The 19,694-nt window shown below is 42.4% G+C and overlaps 1 protein-coding gene across 5 annotated transcripts in view; it reads left to right on the forward strand.

Moving 5' to 3' along the window:
• The window catches only part of LOC122552872 (echinoderm microtubule-associated protein-like 6), a 525,254-nt gene that overhangs the window by 86,564 nt on the left and 418,996 nt on the right, over positions 1–19,694 (forward strand). For all 5 annotated transcript variants that reach the window (XM_043695963.1, XM_043695964.1, XM_043695965.1 and 2 more), the window contains exons 6-7: positions 8,375–8,510; positions 8,707–8,908. In XM_043695963.1, the coding sequence (XP_043551898.1) occupies positions 8,375–8,510; positions 8,707–8,908 (338 nt within the window). The remainder of the gene's footprint in view (positions 1–8,374; positions 8,511–8,706; positions 8,909–19,694) is intronic.

Below are 19,694 nucleotides of genomic sequence, written 5' to 3' on the forward strand. Positions count from 1 at the left end.
TTGTCTTGTACACACTTAACAAATTTCTCTCCATCTAAACCCTTAACACTATGGCAGTGCCAGTCTATGTTTGGAAAGTTAAAATCCCTTACCATAACCACCCTATTTTTCTTACAGATAGCTCAGATCCTGGATGTATTTCCTGGAATATCCTCCCTCACCACAGCTGTAATGCTATCCCTTATCAAAAATGCCACACCGCCCTCCTCTCTTGCCTCCCTTTCTCTCCTTCCTGTAGCATTTGTATCCTGGAACTTTAAGCTGCCAGTCCTGCCCATCCCTAAGCCATGTTTCTGTAATTGTTATGATATCCCAGCCCCATGTTCCTAACCATGCCCTGAGTTCATCTGCCTTCCGTGTTAGGCCCCTTTTTCCGTTTCCCTAGCCCCCAATACCCTATCTTCAGCATGGACATCCAATCCCTGTACACATCCATCTGCCATGGTAAAGGCCTCCAAACCCTCCGTTTCTTCCTCTCCTGCCAACCCAACCAGTACCCCTCCGCAGACACCCATTCGATTGGTAGAACTGGTCCTCACCCTCATCAGCTTCTCATTCGACTCCTCCCACTTCCTTCAGATCAAAGGGGTAGCTCTAGGCCCTAGTTATGACAGCCTCTTCATCGGATACATGGAACAATCCATCTTCCGCAGTTACACTGGCACCCTTCCCCACCTTTTCCTCCGCTACATTGATGACTGTTTCAGTGCCAGCCCGTGTTCCCATGAGGAGGTCGAACAGTTCATCGGCAATACATTCCACCCTGTCCTCAGGTTCACCTGGACAATCTCAGACACCTCCCTCCCCTTCCTGGACCTCTCCATCTCCATCTCCAGCCACCTACTCAACACGGACCTCTACTTCAAATCCACCGACCCCACAACTACCTGAATTACACCTCCAACTACCCCATCCTATAAAAACGTGATCCCTTACTCCCAATTCCTCTGCCTCTGTCGTATCTGCTCCTAGGAGGAGCAATTGCAATCCAGCACATCCCAGATGGCCTCCTATTTTAAGGGCTACAATTTCACCTCCCACGTGGTCAGCAAGCCCTCCAGCGCATCTCTCCTATTTCCTGCACCTCTGCCCTTGAACCTAACCCGTCCATCCACAACAAGGGTAGAAACCCCTTGATCCTCACCTTCCACCTCACCAATCTCCGGATACTGTGCATCATTCTCCATCATTTCTGCCACTTACAATCAGACTCCACCACCAGAGATATATTTCCCACCCCATCCCTATCAGCATTCCGCAGAGACCATTCCTTCCACGACTTCCTCGATAAATCACCTCCAACCATCCCACTTTCCACCCCCAGCACCTTCCCTTGACACGCAAGAGGTGTAAAACCTGCAGCTACCCCTCCACCAATATCCAAGGCCCGAAAGGATCTTTTCACGTTTGGCAGAGATTTTCCTACACATCCACCCATGTCATCTACTGTGTCCGTTGCTCTTGATGTGGTATCCTCTACATCAGGGAGACAGAACGACAACTCGCAGATCATTTCAGGGAACACCTCTGAGACACACACCAATAGCCCCACTGCCATGTGGCTGACCATGTCAACTCCCATTCCAAGGGCATGCAAGTCCTGGGCCTCCAAGTCCTGCTCCACGAAATCCAAGCCACCTGGAGGAAGAATGCCTCATCTTCGGCCTTCGGACCCTTCAACCATACAGCATCAACGTTGATTTCAACAGTTTCCTCATCTCCCCTCCCCCCACCTCATCCCAGAACCAACCCTCCAACTTGGCACCGCCCTCTTGAACTGTCCTGCTTGCCCATCTTCTTTTCCACCTATCTGCTCCACCCTCCCCTCCCAGCTATCACCATAATCCCCCACCTCCATCTACCTATTACCTTCCCCGCTACCTTACCCACACCCCTTCAACATTCCTGATGAAAGGCTTATGCCTGAAACATTGATTCTCCTGCTCCTCGGATGTTGCCTGACCTGTAGTGCTGTTCCAGCGGCACACTTTTTGACTGATCTCCAGCATCTGCAGTCCACACTTTCTCCTTTGATCTCTAGCAATCAAGTACCCAGATTTTGAAATGGATCACATGACCCCATCTCTATTTTCCCTAAATTTAAAAGTACTGTCCCAAAATATAGTAATCTTATGAACCTCATAATAATCTGGACTAGCAAGATTGGACCAATAATGTTGATTATGTCTGGCTTGCATTTTGCAAAACAGAAATTTTGAATTTTACTGCATCTTTTGTAATATTTAAATTGAAATGTTTTGCAATGTGATTTTTGGAATTGTATGAATGAAATGTATTTCTGAGCAAATAAAAATGTATCTCCTGATCTCCAGCAATGTTGTTGCCCGAAATGCCTAACAAGCAACGCATTTGTACTCCAGAAAATGGCTGACTGCTAACTTTTCAAAGGCCTTTTGGAATGGGCTTTGCCAGTGATGCACATCCTGTGAATAGACTATTTTAATCAGACAGCCTTTATCTTGGTTTATTTGTTGATTATTAGAAAATAAGCCAAAGATTACCTACAGAGAAGATATTGGTGTTGATATTTAATTTAAAAACTGCTCTCTTCTAAACGATTTATAAACGTTTAAAGATTTTCATTTATATAAAAATGTGATGATGAACATCTGAGCATTTTGAGCTAATTTTTCTACTTTGTCATTTATGTTTTGAAAAACCTGTGAAAGTTAGCAAATTCACTAACATAACACTAAATTTTTCAGTTTTCCTGCAGTTCAGAAATTGGTATGTCATCGTCCATTCAATTTAAAATAAGTTTTGATGGATTGTTTCAAAGCAAAAACAAAAGATAGAAACAGGTTACTGATGGAGAAACATGTAGTAAGACATTTATCAGAATGTATTAGCAGCTAATTTATCGGAAATGGAGCCTGGCTGGTGCCAAACATAAAGGAGAATTTAGAGTGCTATGGCAGTTTGCATTCCGTTTTCCTAGCTTCAAGAGCATGCTACTCATGGAAATGCTGACAGACTACAATCATCTTAGTCTTACTGGAACTCTGTTTGCCCTGACTACAGAACTTCCTCTGTTTCTGAACACGACTGCTTTCAGTGTTCATAAAATCCTAGAAACATTATCTCCGTATCTGGCACAGTCTGCCCAATCCACTAACCTGTCTATGCTTGATTAAAATATTTCTCAGTCTTCCTTATTTTGCTAAACCCTCTACTTTTGTGTCATTAGAAAATCATCTGTGGGTCCAGATCAGCTACATACAGTAAGATTATGCAAAGTCAGGAAGAAAGGATCAAGGGTGAAGGTGAAAGTGACAAGAGAGGAGGTGATAAGTAATAAGTGAGTAGTAGAAAAGGAGTAGAGGAGATTGAGGATAGACTGAACAGACGAGAGAAGGCAGGGTGTAAAACAGTGAAAGGAAGTAAACAAAAAAGAGAGAAGCAAGAGCAAGAGGTGCTCAGGAAAGAGATGTCATACAATGGACTGCATCAATGCCTGAGAAGTTCTCTGTGCAAGTGGTGAAGTGATACCAACAACTAGAAAAATCACCAATACTGGTAATTTGGAGAGTTAAGGAAATTCAAATCTGTGCCAGTTGAGGGGAGGGCTGAGGATGCTGTAGAGGTGGTGCTGGAGTTAAACCATTGAATAACCAATTCTGAGTGGACAATATGTGGCAATGTGGAAAAGGGTTGTTTATTGGGAATCACAGTTGGGAAAAAATAAAAAGAAAATGGAGTAGGAGTTGCTTCTGAGGTGGAGCTGCAAGCAGTATGTAATTTGTGAAAAAGGGAGCAACCATTTGTAGGTGGGTTGGAGATGCAACCAACAGTGAATGAATAAGAATTTTTACGTTAAGACAGAAGAGGATGTGCAATGAGTCCAACCAAGACATACTGCTCACGAGAATGGTATGTTCATTTCATCTGCTCTACTGAGGAGAGGATTTGATCTGGGAAGGTGTAAATAATAGACAGATTCTTATAGGCTCTAAAATGCATTGTGAAATGGGCTCATTTCCAGGTAATAACCTGCACTTGTGAGCAGGAAGTGGGGACTGCAGATGCTGGACGTTAGAGAGGGCTTATGCCAGAAACATCAATTCTCCTGTTCCTCGTATGCTTCCTGACGTGCTGTGCTTTCCCAGCACCACATCTTTTGACTCTCCACCTGTTAGCAATATACCGGTAGCCTCTTAATTGGTCATCTGTTTGTTTGCCATCCAACTGTGGACCACAGGCAAAGTCCGGATGCTGAAGATCCAATCAGGACTTCCGCTCAGCCTTGAAAGGAGTGCTGAATGCTGCTGCTGTAGGTGAGGGACTTGAGAGTATCCCTATCTTGGGAACCCTTTGAAAAGATATTTGCTTTTTACATTTAAAGTATTCCTACTGCTGATTGATCACCCCTAATCATTGTGGCTCTGTTCATGGTAAGGAGACAGTAGTTTTTATGGAGAGAATTTGTACATGAGGGACCCTCTGATAATTTGCTGATAAACCAACTCCAAACATCTGCCATCAGGTTGTCTGCATGCTGTTAGAAGGATTCTCCAATCTGTCCACAGTTGGGTGCTTAATTATTCAACTAGGAGAAACTGAGGGCTGCAGATGCTGGAGTATCAGAGTCGAGAGTGTAGTGCTGGAAAAACAGCAGGTCAGGCAGCATCCGAGGAGCAGGAGAATTGACATTTCGGGCATAAGCCCTTCATCAGGAATGAAGCTTGTGAACCAAAGGGGTAGAGAGATAAATGGGAAGAGGGGTAGGGCTGGGGGGAAAGGAAGCTGAGAGTGCGATAGGTAGATGAAGGCGGGGAGAATAGTGATAGGTCGGAGAGGGTGGAATGGATAGGTGGGAAGGAGGATGTATTGGTAGGTCAGGCCAATAGGGCAGTGGCGTGTTGGAAGGTTGAATCTGGGATAAGATGGGGGGAGGAGGGGAAATGAAGAAACTGGTGAAATCCATATTGATCGCGTGTGTTTGGAGGGTCCCAAGGCAGAAGATGGGGCTTTCTTCCTCCAGCCGTCTGGTGGTTAGGGTTTGGTGATGGAGGAGGCCCAGCACCTGCCTGTCCTTGGCAGAGTGTTTGGCTACGAGACGGTGGGGTTGCTTCGTGCATGTGTACCGGAGATGTTCTCTGAAGCGTTCTGCAAGTAGGTGTCCTGTCTCCCAAATGTAGAGGAGACCGCATCAGGAGCAATGGATATAGTAAATGATATGTGGAAGCGCAGGGAAATCTCTGATGGATGTGGGTCCTTTGGGTCCTTGGACAGAAGTAAGGTGGGAGGCATGGGCAGAGAGAGTCATGGAATAAATGGTCTTTATGGAATGCATAAAGGAGTGGGGAGGGAAGTATATCTCTGGTGGTGGGGTCCATTTGTAGGTGGCGGAAATGGCAGAGGATGACGTGATGGGGTTGAAGATGAGGACCAGGGGGGTTCTGTCCTTGTTGCGGTTGGAAGAATGGGGTTCGAGGCGGTGGTGAGGGAAGTCGATGAGGTGCACTGCAGGGCATCATCGATCATGTAGGAGGGGAAATTGCAGTCTTTGAAGAAGGTGGCCATCTGGTGTGTTCTGTAGTGGAATTGCCCTCCTGGGAGTAGAAGAGGCAGAGTCGGAGGAATTGCAAATAAGGGATAGCAGGAGGCAGGGTGGGAGGAGGTGTAGTCCAGGTAGCTGTGGGAGTCGGTTTGTAGAAGATGTCCATGTTCAGTCGGTCACTGTTGATGGAGAGATCCAGGAAGGGAAGGGAGGTGTCCGAGATGGTCCAGGTGAACTTAAGGTTTGGGTTGAATGAAGTGGTGAAATTAATGAACTGTTCAACCTCTTTGATTAGATTAGGTTGGATTCCCTACAGTGTGGGACCAGACCATTTGCCCCAACAAGTCCACACTGACCCTCTGAAGAGTAACCCACTCAGACCCATTTCCCTCTGACTGATTCACCAAACACTATGGGAAATTTAGCATGGTCAATTCACCTGATCTGCACATCTTTGGACTGTGGGAGGAAATCGGAGTGGAAGCACGAGGTGGCGCCGCGACAGTCATCAATGCAGCGGAGGAAAAGGTGGGGAATGGTGCTGGTGTAGACTGTCCCATGTACCTGATGAAGAGACAGGCATAGCTGAGGCCCATGCGGGTGCCCATGGTTACTCTTTGGTCTGGAGGAAGTGGGAGGATTCGAAGGAGAAATTATTGAGCATGAGGACCAGTTCAGCCAAAAGAATGAGGTTGTCAGTGGAAGGGTACTGGTAGGGATGCCGGGAGAGGATGAAACGGAGGCCTTAGAGGCCTTCATCATGGCAGATAGAGGTGTATACGGACTGGATGTCCATGGTGAAGATGAGGCATTGGGAGCCAGGGAAATGAAAGCCATGGAGGAGGTGGAAGGCATGGGTGGTGTCCTGAACATAAGTGGGGAGATCCTGGGCCAGGCAGATAGGACAATATCAAGGTATGTGAGGCAGGAGCCACCCGGGATGATAGGTCGGCCAGGGCAATAAGGTTTGTGAATTTTAGATAAGAGGTGGGGCCAGGTGGTGCGGGTTCCTGGACAATGAGGTTGGAAGCTGTGGGTGGGAGATCCGCCGAGGTGATTAGGTTGTGTATGGTTGAGGAGATGATGGTTTGGTGATGGGAGGTGAGGTCATCATCAACAGGACGCCTACTTGCAGAGTGCTTTGGAGAAAATCTCTGGGGCACATGCATGAAGCAACCCCACCGTCCCGTAGCTAAACACTTTAACTCCCCCTCCAACTCCACCAAGGACATGCAGGTGCTGGGTCTCCTCCATCACCAAACCCTAATCACCCAATGCCTGGAGGAAGAAAGCCCCATCTTCAGCCTTGGGACCCTCCAAACACACATGATCAATATGGATTTCACCAGTTTCTTCATTTCCCCTCCTCCCACCTTATCCCAGATCCAACCTTCCAACACACCACCGCCCTCATGACCTGTCCTACCAGTCCATCTTCCTTCCCACCCTCCTCTCTGACCTATTAACTTCATCCCCACCTCCATCCACTATTGTACTCTTGGCTACTTTCTCCCCAGCCACAACCCCCTCCCATTTATCCCTCCAGCCCGGAGGCTCCCTGCACTATTCTTGATGAAGGGCTTTTGCCCGAAATGTAGATTTTTGTTTTTGCTCCTTGGATGCTTCCTGACCTTCTATGCTTTTCCAGCACCACTCTAATCTAGACTCTGCTAAGGTTAAGCCTATATTTGTAGCTTGAGGTTTTGAAGAATGCTTGGGGGCAAGAGAGATTAGGGTAGATTCTCCTACAGTTGGAAAGGTAAGTTTGAAAATCTTTTTGGCCAACATTCTGAGCTATCTCCCCCCCCCAGCCCTATTCCCCTCTGATGTATCTCTCTACCCCCTTGGCTCACAAGCTTCATTCCTGTTGAAGGGCTTGTGCCTCAAGCGTCAATTCTCTGCTCTTCGGATGCTGCTTGACTTGCAGTGTTTTTGCAGTAACACACTCTCGACTCGGCCTAATTAATTCAAATTGACAACCTTCCACTGTTGGACAGATAAACACTGCATTTGATCACTTCCATAAGATTGTTGGAGGTGGGAATATATTGGACCACTGACTCGAGACTTTCATATTAAAGTTTTCACTATGCCTTCAGTCCTGTGTCCATGAGCTAGGACAGTTCTATCAATGTATGCTAAATTTTCTTTGCTCATTTCAATCAACTGCTGGCAATTTCACTTTTCCTTTGCAGAATTTTGGCATGTGACCTGATTGTTTCCTTGGACCTGATTTTTTTTATTGTTGCCCTTTATGAGCTACTTAAAATGCAGTTTTTTTTTCATATGAACTGCTTAATTTTTTCCCTTCTGGATTTTTCTCCAGATATAATATGATTCTCCTGAGCTTTCTTTAATTTGTTTTTAAAGCTATCCATCCTAAATTTCTTTATGTTCTTTGTTGATAATGGTGCATTTTAAGTCTTGTATTTTTGCTATTCCACTTTATATCAGACTGCTCACCATTTGTAATTATTTTTCACATTCTTGTTTCTACTCCAGTGTAAGATCATCTAACATAGTTGCAGTTTACTGTAAATGCAATTTACAATTTGAAAGATCTGACTTACAACTATAAGTTATTCAAAATGATTTTAACTGGTTCATCTCTAAGTGTGTTTTTGTGAAGCATTATGTATAATGTTTAAAGTCTGTAGGCTAAGTTCACTGGTCCAAAATTGGAGTTTAGGGCAGATTTGGTGCTTTTGTTTTAGTCCTACCTAGCTCCAGTCTGTGTGCTCTGAGAGCATTGGAGGAATTTACCTTTGTGTTAAATGTAGTAAAGTGAAATTCCAGTTTTAAATACTCAGAATGCAAAATATCTATTCAGTATAATTTATTTTACCTTGGTAGGCAGGCATATTCAGTATGTACTCCTGTGAAGAAGGTTTTGCTACTGGAGGGAGAGATGGTTGCATCCGACTGTGGGACACTGATTTCAAACCAATCACAAAAATTGATCTTCGTGAGACTGATCAGGGATACAAAGGTATTGTAATCTGCTTTTGGGCTACATATTGTTGACTTTTTGCTTTAAAATATGACTTAAATAAATTTTGAGCACTCCAGAACATCACAAGAAGTTACTGTTTTTAATCTATAACAGTTTTTCTTTATATTAACTTACATAATAGTGGTGCCAGAGGTTCCTGTATCGATTATTTTGCTTTAATATTTTTCAAAAGGTTTGTCTATCAGGAGTGTTTGTTGGAAAGGCGACCGTATTCTAGCAGGAACCCAGGACAGTGAAATATTTGAAGTGATGGTTCGAGAACGAGATAAACCTCTCCTTATCATGCAGGGCCACTGTGAAGGAGAGCTCTGGGGCTTGGCAGCCCATCCTAAGAAACCGTTGGTTGTCACAGGCAGTGATGATCGATCTGTACGGTTAGTGTTCTTTCATGCTTTGATTTTCAGGGCTTGTTTTGTCTTTCATGTTGTTGCAGTTTAATTTATTTTTGTGTTATTATTAGAAGAGAGAGTACTATTTTCAACATAACTATTTTCCAGTGGTTTTTTAATAAAGCCAAAATGTCATCATTGTACTACTTAAACAAATTCGTATAGAAAAATAATGATATGAATATTAGGCATGCAATATTTCTTGGGTTACAAAACTTTATTTTTTATGTATACTCACTGTTTGGTGCAAATTTTCTCAAAAATGTCTAAAATATTAATCTCAATGTTTGGGTTTTGGTAGCCCAATTTATATTAATACAAGGGCATAGTTATTAAAAGTAAACAAGCTCTGGGTGCATTGGTCTTGGGGTTCTCCATTCTCAATTTTGGACATGAAATTACTGCAGTCTCATTGCATGCCTGAATTTGGAGACCTAAGGCTAGGCTAGAATTGGGCTAGAATTAATATTGATTCAAAAGATAATAATTTTATCAAGAGAGCTGTGAAGGCAGCAGCCTGAAGGTAATTCATGAGGAGGTATTATGAAGCAGCAAAGCAGGGGATATGAAATGGAATGCTCAGATGTGTAAGGGACCTAAGATGTGTTTTGGGTAGCCACTAGGGACATCTGAAAGATTGTCTAAACCAATCCCAGGTTGAGCATTGTTCAGGCACCCTTTGAGCAGAAGTCATCGGTTCATGTTGTACAATGTGGTACAACCTTGAAAAGACTGATTACTTGAGGAAAGTCAACCTATCAATTATTTGCCAATGGGTGACACATTAAGAATCCTTTTTTTATTAGAAAAGTCTTTACTGTATCAAATAAAATAAAGTTTCCATAGTTCTATAGGACAATTGGGCTGCCCTGTCATTAGAGAGAGTTAACTGATTCTTTAACCTGTGGGTCACCATGCCTCACACAAGGGGGTGATTGAGAAGGAGAGTCCTGGTAATCTCAGGAATTGAACCCATGCTGTTGGGCATCATTACATCGCAAACCAGATGTCCAGATAACTGACTTCCAAATGACTAAATACACTGTTGATTAGCTATTATTTTCTTATTAAGTGCCATTTACATTACAACTATAGAAATAAATAATCCCTTGTAGCTCAACACTATCCTTGAAAATCTAAGGCTTAAAGCAAAAAAATCACTGTGCTCCAAGCTTAAAGTGGGCTGTTTCTTTGGTGATCTCTAATACTAGAACTGTTTCTCACTCTAAAGGTTAGACTTCAGCTGTCTTCTTCTATCTCTAAACTAAACTAAAACTTTGAGGCTCTTTTAATTCTAATGAATTTGCTCTGTAAATTGAGTGCAAGCTCTCCTCTACAATTCGCATGTTGAACAATAGTGTCAGCATTTTGTCTGCTTAGGGTATCAGTCTGGTTACTTTTAACTGCTTCTTGTTTTCTATCTCTTAGTTGACTGCAAGCAAAAACAAAATTGCAGTCCCTGTCTACCTGGGTTTGTAGGGAAGCCTGTAACTTGATCTCAAAAATTCTTCTCAAGCCACTTCCCAGCAATGGAAAATGCTTGAGTTTTGTGTCTAAGTAGAAATGCTTCTCAGTTATCGATGATCACAATTGCTTCTCATATTAGAAGTAAAGAGGAAGTTTTTTTTCAATAATAGCTATTTACAACTTAATATTGATACTATTGATATGATGAAGATGGGAAGCGTGCACTGTCACCCTCTAGTCCTACTATTCCATGGGTCACAACATAGTTTTACCTAGTTCCCAATATGGCCATGCTATACTCTTTATATTAAAATCAGAATAAAAGATCCATTGATCAGGTTTTTAAATAAATAAAAATTTATTATTTATTATAACTAAAGATTATTAAACATAAATGCAAAACTGGTTAAGAAACATAATTTGTAATATGAAAATGTAAGTATTATTCCTCTAAAAAAACCCAAAACATACACATCAAGTAAAGGACAAGAAAATTGATTTTTCTCTGCAGAGATTCACTTTTGGGGAAAAGAAAATTTTATTTCTTGAAGGAAGGTAGCAGAAATCATAGAATCTTCAGATGGCCATCAATCTGGCATTCTGGGGCACATGCAGTTTTCTCTGGGGTCTTGGCAGATGTAGTTTACTCAGAAAAAATGTGTCGTGAAGTCTTCCCAACACCCTGAAGGATGATAATCTGGTTTTGGATATTTTCCTAATCAAACTGTTATTAACACCTCTGGAGCAGGTAGGACTTGAACCCAGGCCTCCTGGCTCAGCATCAGGACACTACCACCACACCACATGAGCCTCAACAATCCGGTTTCACACTGGGCTCACAAAACAATGTTTCGGAAAGGCATGGAGATGAGCTGGGCAGCATTTCTTTCAGGGAGCTTTTCCTCAAACAATGTCTAACCATAGCAATAAAATAGTAATTTCAAAGAAGTGAATTCAAGTGATTAACTGAATTCATGTGACTACAAAAAAATGCCTTGTTACATGAAATTCCAAACTCCAAAATGACCTTTCGAGGATCCCTTTTTTTTTTGAAAGAACAGTTCTCCACAGAACTCCATCTTTTTTTATACAAATCTTTAAAAAATGATTTCTCAAAAAATATTAAATATGACACTACATTTCTGGTACTTAAGGGGACCTCTAAGTGTAAATATCTTGTAGTTTCCTCAAAAAAAGAATCTGTCTTCTTTTGGTCTCTTACAATTAAACTACAGTGGGCGGCACGGTGGCACAGTGGTTAGCACTGCTACCTCAGCGCCAGAGACCCGGGTTTAATTCCCGCCTCAGGCGACTGACTGTGTGGAGTTTGCACGTTCTCCCCTTGTCTGCGTGGGTTTCCTCCGGGTGCTCCGGTTTCCTCCCACCATCCAAAGATGGCAGGGTCAGGTGAATTGGCCATACTAAATTGCCTGTAGTGTTAGGTAAGGGGTAAATGTAGGGGTATGGGTGGGTTTCACTTCGGCGGGTCGGTGTGGACTTGTTGGGCCAAAGGGCCTGTTTCCACACTGTAATCTAATCTAATCTAATCTACAGTCAGTTCTGCTATAATGCCCTACTTCTGTTCTTGTAAAATCTGTGTTAAAAGAAAATCATGTTATAGTAGTACTGTTTAAACTATTGAGGCCGGAATCGCGTTAAACCTTCGTGCTTTAGAAACTGTCTTCAATTTGTCAGGCGTGTTATAGCGATTTTGAATTACTGAAACACGCATTATAGCAGAACGACCTGTAGCTGGACTGATTGCCATGCAGGCTCCAGCATATGTCATATCGCTTCTTTCTTTTATGCTAAATTTAAACGTGCTGTTCTAAATTACAACATTCTTATAAATCAAAAGATATAGTCCCAAAGCATACTAATCTTATAAAACTTCAAAATTGTAACAAATGAATGGAAAAAGGAAGAATTTCTATGGCAGTACACTAAGTCCTCATTATTCACAAGGGCTGGAGGTACAGACATCCCATGAATAGTGTAAAAAAAAATGCAGATTCCACTAAGGCCTTCTTCTATATATCCAATACCCCCACGAGTAAACATCAATGGTCCTAGAATGTTATAAAAGCAAACCACAGTAGGAAGACTGCAGCAGTTCAAGAGGATAATTCACTATCACCTTCTTGAGCAACTAGGGATGGGCAATAAATCCTGGCTAGCCAGGGATACTCATGTCCCACATGTGAATAAAAAACAGAGGAAAAGTGAGCCCAAAGTGATCATAGCCCCCATAGAGAATGAAGCTGAGGAAATAATAGAAACATGGAAAACAAGTGCAGGAGTAGGCTATTTGGCCCTTCGAGCCTGTGCCACCATTCAATATGACCATGACTGATAATGCAACTTCAGTATCCCACTCCTGCTTTCTATCCATAACCTTGATCCCTTTAGTCACAAGGGCCATGTTCAGCTCCCTCTTGAATATATCTGACGAACTGGCCCCAACAGCTTTCTGTGGTAAACAATCCCATAGATTCACAACTCTGAGTGAAAAAATTCTTCCTCATCTCAGACCTGAATGGCTAAGACTGTGATCCCTAGTGCTGGACTTCCCCAACATCAGGAGCATTCTTTCCACATCTAGCCTGTCCAGTACCATCAGGATTTTACATGATTGTATGAGATCCCCCCTCCCCCCATTCTTCTGAATTCCAGTGAGTACAAACCCAGCCAATCTAGTCTATTTTCATATGTCAGTCCTGCCATCCTAGGAATCAGTCTGACGAATTTTTGCTGGACTCCCTCAATAGCAGGAACGTCCTTCCTCAGTTTAGGAAACCAAAATTGCACGCTATACTCAAGGTGTGACCTCACCAAGGCATTATATAACTGCAGCAAGACATCCTTACTCCTATCCTCAAATCTAGTCCTGTACTCAAATCCTAGTAATGAGGAACCAGGTGAATTTAATGCACAAATAGCTTTCCAAACTGCACCTTCTAAAGAATCAAGGGGTAGGTAGGTGGGTAGAAATAAATACAGTTGTTAAGTAAAATGTACGTTGGAAAATAATGGGGTAAAAAGCTGATACGTTCCCTGGACCTAATGGCTTAGGTCCTAGGATGTTAAAGGAAGTAGCTGCACAGATAGTGAATGCATTGGTGATAATCATCCAAGAATCCTTAGATTTTGGAGAAGTCCAAGAGGATTTGAAAACTACCAATTTACACCTTTAGTTTAGAAGGGATGGAGACAAAACAGGTAGCTATAGGCCACTTAACAAATATCTGTTATTCTCCTTTTATGAATAATATAATGGCAGAGCATTTAGAAATACATAATATAATGAAACAGAGTCAGCATGGCTTTATGAATGGGAAATCATGTCTGACAGTCTTATGAAAATTGTATCAGAAGATAACAAGCAGGAAAAATGAAGGGAAACTCGTAACATGTAGGATTTTGAAATGGTTTTTGTTAAGAAACTGTAAAAAGGGCTATTTAATAAGATAACACGTTGTAGTATATTAGCATGGATAGATGTTTGGTGAACGAATAGAAGATAGAGTTGGGATAAGTGAGTCGTTTTCAGGCTGGCAACTTCTAACTAGTAGAGTGCTTCAAGGTTCTGGACTTAATTATTACAATGCATATTAATGGTTTGGATGAGGGAAGTGTAGCCATTTTTAAGGATGATACAAAATAGATGGCAAGTGGCGAAGATGACAAAGCAATTTTGTAGAGGGATACAAATAGTTAAGTAGGTGGATAAGAACTTGCAGATGGAATGTAACATGGGAAAATGTGAGCTTGTGTACTGTGGCAGGAAGAATATTTCTTAAATGGGCGGCGCAGTGGCACAGTGGTTAGCACTATTGCCTCACAGCGCCAGAGACCAAGGTTCAATTCCCGCCTCAGGCGACTGTCTGTGTGGAGTTTGCACATTCCCCCCGTGTCTGTGCGGGTTTCCTTCGGTTGCTCCGGTTTCCTCCCAGTCCAAAAATGTGCAGATTAGGTGAATTGGCCACGCTAAATTGCCCGTAGTGTTAGGTGAAGGGGTAAATGTAGGGGAATAGGTCTGGATGGGTTGCTCTTCAGAAGGTCGGTGTGGACTTGTTGGGCTGAAGGCTAAGTAAGTAATCTAAAAAAAACTACAGAAAGTTGCAGTACACAGGGATTTAGGGGTCCTTGTGTATAACTCATAAAGAGCTACCATACAAATTCAGCAGTTAAATGGGAAGGTCAATGAATTATTGGCCTTTATTTCAAAGGGAATGCAGTGCTAAAATTATACAAGGCACTAGTTAGACCACATTTAGAATACCATGAACAGTTTTGGTCTCTTTATCTAAGGAAAGATGTACTGGCATTCCAGAGAAGATTCACTGTATTGATCCTGGATATGAGAGATTTTCTTGTTTGAAATGATTGAGTATATTGAGTCTGGAAGAATGAGAGGCAAACTATGTTGAACCATATATATTCTTGAGGGACTTGATGAGGTTGGCGCAGAAATCTCAAATAAGGGGTTGCCCATTTAAGGTTGAGATGTAGAGGAATTTCTTCTATCAGAGAACAGAAAATTTTTCACCATAGAGCAGAGTTGAAGCTGTGTCATTAAGTATATTCAAGACTGAGATAGACAGATTTTTAATCTGTAAGCAAATTCAGGTGTAATGGATTTAGGCAGTAAAGCAGAGTTGAGGATTATCAAATCAACCATGATCTCTTTCAGTGGTGAGTAGACTGAATGATCGAATGCTCTACTTCTGCTCCTATGTCTTTAACCAACACTGTCCTTTACCTAGAATTTAATATATTATCTGTTTTTGATCTCTGGATCAGATCACTCTAGTAACTGCTGTGATGTAGAAATGATATGGGTGAAATGTGTGCCATATAGAGAAAAGCTTGCACCTGATGATGTTGTTCCTACAATGGAAAGGGACCATCACTCCCATATGTCCAGTTTCTCTTTCACGATGGCCATGTACTCCTTCCAGATGTTTGTGCACACGGCTTGACCTCTCTGAGTGATACAACCAGTAACGTTAGTAGTCTGACCTAATGGTGTAACAAGCAAATAATTGTCAGCACAGTTCCCAAAGAACATTGCTGTTGTTAAGAATTACGTTGACACTCAAGACTAGCTGAACACTTCATTGACGTACATCAACCTGTACAGCAACAGCAGATCTGAACAGAAGATGCTGATATTGCTCAGATATCTTTGCTGTCTGGAATTTTCACTATCATCGTATGCCCAAATGTTTCCTGGTGGACTCTGCTAAAGCGGTAGTAAGCATATAAACAAAAGACTGCCTTGCCTGACTCCAGTAAGCATTCTGATTCCTAACCATTGAGTGAAACAGTATTACTGATATATATGTTGAGTCATTATATCCATTTAAGGATTCTCTTCCTATTTTGAAGGTTATGTCTATGATATAGGAGTGAAATATTCTGTTAAAGACCTTTCTTCTCCACACTGATGAGTTATCTGTCTATACCCACCCCTGTCTCACACAAGGATAACTAGCCCTATGTATTGTGAGAGTATCAGAGACATTTCCGCAGTATAAAATGGATGTAGTGAAATGCTCAGTCTTTTGGGCTGACGTGAGAAATATTTCTTCACATTATTTCTGCTGCAAGGAGGTAACTACCTACTACCTCCTCAGCATTGGAGGTGGTGAGGTTGCCTCCCTATTGCAGAAATGCATTCCAGAGAAATGGGAGTCCTTTTCTCTCAACCAGATTGATGACTCGTGGGACAACCACTACTAATTGTTTGCAGGTGCTGAGGTGTAGTATTCCCCATTCTGGCAAGAACAGGTCAGCTTTGACTTTGGCAAGATTTCCAAGATTAAATAACCTTCAGCAGGTAGGCAATGGCTTAGTGGTATTATTGCTTTACTGTTAATTCAGACACTCAGGAAATATTCTGGGAATCCAGGTTCGAATTTGGACTTCAACAAGATGTTCAACAAGCTTCCATTTTGTAGACTGGTTTACAAGGTTGGATCACATGGAATACAAGGAGAACTAGTCAGTTGGATACAAAATTGGCTCGGAGGTAGAAGACAGAGTGGTGGTGGAGAGTTACTTTTTGGACTGGAGGCCTGTGATCAGTGGTGTGCCATAAGATTGGTACTGGGTTCACTGCTTTATGTCATTTATATAAATGATTTGGATATGAACATACATATAGTTAGTAAGTTGGCAGGTGACACCAAAATTGATGGTGTAGTGGACAGCGAAGAAGGTTACCTCAGAGTACAAATGGGACCTTGATCAAATGGACTGATGGACAAAGGGGAAGCAATAGAGTTTAATCTAGATAAACATGAGGTGTTACATTTTGGAAAGGCAAAATATACACTTAATGGTAAGGTCCTGAGGAGTGTTGCCAAATAAAGAGACCTTGGAGTGCAGGTTCATAGTTCCTTGAAAGTGGAGTCACATATATACAGGGTAGTGAAGAAGGCATTTGGTATGCTTGCCTTTATTAGTCAGTGCATTGAGTATAGCATTTCCTGATGAAAGGCTTATGCCCGAAATGTCGATTCTCCTACTCCTCGGATGCTACCTGACCTGCTGAGCTTTTCCAGCACCACACTCTCGACTCATTTTCTCCTATAGCATTTGGGATGTCATGTTGCGACTGTACAAGATATTGGTTAGGCCACTTTTGGAATACTGCATTCAGTTCTGAACTCCCTGCTATTGGAAAGATGTTGTGAAATTTGAAAAAGTTCCAAAAAGATTTACAAGGATATTGCCAGGGTTGGATGGATTAAATCTAGAGAGGGGCTGAATAGGCTAGGTCTATTTGCCCTGGAGCATCAGAAGCTGGGGTGACCTTTATAGAAGTTTATAAAATCATGAGGAGCATGGATAGAATGAATACTTAAGGTCTTTTTCCCAAGGTGGATTGGGGTCCAAAACTAGAAGGCATAGGTTTAGGGTGAGAGGGGAAAGATTAAAAGGGACTTAAAGGGCAACTATTCCACACAGAGGATGATGCGTGTTTGGAATGAACTGTCAGAACAAATGGTGGATGCTGGTACAATTATAGTATTTAAAAGGCATCTGGATGGTAAGGGTTTAGAGGGATATGGGCCAAATGCTGAAAAATGGAATGAGATTAATTTAGGATATCTGATCGGCATGGATGAGTTGAACCAAAGGGTCCGTTTCCGTGCTGTACATATCTTTGACTCTATGATTCTATGTTGGCAAGATGTTATGTATGGTGGCCAGGATTGGATGCTGGCATAGCCACGTTGGTGGGGCAGTGCCCAGAGTGTCAACAAGGATGAAACATACCACCCATAACTTCCCACATTCATGGGAATGGCCGGGTAAATCCTGGACTAGGTTACTTGTTGACTTCATCAGTCCTTTCATGGGCTCTATGTTGTTAGTCATGTGATGCCCATTCAAAGAGGTTAGATGTGTTTAGAGTTGATTTGTCAGGTACGACATTTGAGAAGCTGCAATCGTCTTTTACAATACACGGACTCCTGGAGGTTTTGGTAACAGACAATGAGCCATCGTTTACCAGCAGGCAATTTGAGTATTTTCCTGAAGTCAAATGAGATTTGATATGTAAGAACAGCCCCATACCATCCATAATCAATGGTTTGTCAGAGACAGCAGCCCAAACTTTGAAGGCTGGCTTAAAGAAACAGCCTATAGCTTCATTCAATGCCACAATGTCTGGCACCTGTTTGATTAAAGAACCATCTTCATGGAACTACAGAGAGCTCCAGCAGAACTGCGAAGGGGGAAATAATTCTGCACCAGGTGAAACCTGATCATCACAGATCTGGGGGGTAGATGGTGGAGTGAAATGGCATCCAGATTAAAAGGCATCTGATTGTGTATATGCCAATGCTGGACACAAGCCTCCTTTAAACGAGAGATGAGGTGGAGGTGCCAGTTTTGGACTGGCATGGACAAAGTTAAAAATCGCATATGGACTGATAGCCTACAGACTCTGCACTTTCTGAACAAAACAGAACGTACTTGCAAATACAAATCTGCATATGCAAATTCACCCTATAGATGTATGTGGGTGAGAGATAGTGTGTGTATGTGTGAGTGCACTCTCTCTCTCTCACACACGCGCACACACACACTCTCACACTCACGCATATTCTCAGACTCTCCGCGCACGCACACAGACAGACACACACACACAGGCGCACACACACATATTCAGTTAGTCCATGTGACATTTTATAAATTCCTGCTTTGGAAATAGAACTAGTTTGACTCATGGTTGGGAAGCAGACAGTCTCTGACCTCATACTTTTTAATGCATAGTCTGAGCTGAGATGTCACCTGTTTTTTACATAAAACCGTCAGTGACCTCTGAACTGACTTGAAGGAAGTTCTGGGATTTACATATTAATTAATTGAAGCTTGCACCTCCATCCTGTGATTAAAAACTTTACAGCAATCTAGGTTTGTTGAAGACATCGCATCAGGTGTATGACACGTTGATCTTTTACTATAAATTCTGTGTCCTATGATCCTGCCCCACTAGCTACCTGATGAAGGAGCAGTGCTCTGAAAGCTTGTACTTCCAGATAAACCTGTTGGGCTACAGCCTAGTAGTGTGTGATTTTGAACTAAGCTTCAGGGGACCAAGTGTAGTGTTGAAACCACTGGAATGCTCCTGAATTGGTTAAAGGCATGGTTGATGCGAGGTCAGGTCCAATGATGATTAAATTTTAGGTAGGAGAGGTGGTCCTGAACAAGCATGTGGACCACATAGAAGCCGTAACATTTTAAAACGGGCAGGCGCAAAATATATCTTATCCTTCAAAACATCCGCAAGGCTGTCAGAACCTGTGGGTTCTATTGTCGAAGAAACCTTTGAGGACAAGATGGACACAGCAGAGGTCATGGCCCCGTTGCCATTACCACCTGAGAATGAGGAGGACTTTCTTCTGAGATGATCCAGGCATAAGAGGTGGGATATAATCTGATACATGCTGTCAGGTTCAGTCGGAAGAACTGGACTTGGTGCAAAAACACCCCAGGGAAAACTACAGGGAAAGGAATGGGCGTACATGCTAGGACGTGTAAGGATGTAATGAATGGAACGAGGTCAGCCAGGTGGACCACATAGAATGAGTCCCCTGATTGCGGCTGTTAACTTGGTCCAATCAGGGAGGCCTGACTGACAGATATAAACAGAGTGTCCACTACCGCACTTAGGTGGTAGTGTGGGGAAAAAGAAAAAAAAAGAAAAAAACAAAAAAAGAAAAAAAAGGAAAAGAAAGAAAAAAAATAAACAGAGTGGCCAACTCTATTTTGATTTAATCCCTGCCCT

The sequence above is a fragment of the Chiloscyllium plagiosum genome, chromosome 9 (genome assembly GCF_004010195.1).
Source record: "Chiloscyllium plagiosum isolate BGI_BamShark_2017 chromosome 9, ASM401019v2, whole genome shotgun sequence".
Classification (NCBI taxonomy): domain Eukaryota; kingdom Metazoa; phylum Chordata; class Chondrichthyes; order Orectolobiformes; family Hemiscylliidae; genus Chiloscyllium; species Chiloscyllium plagiosum.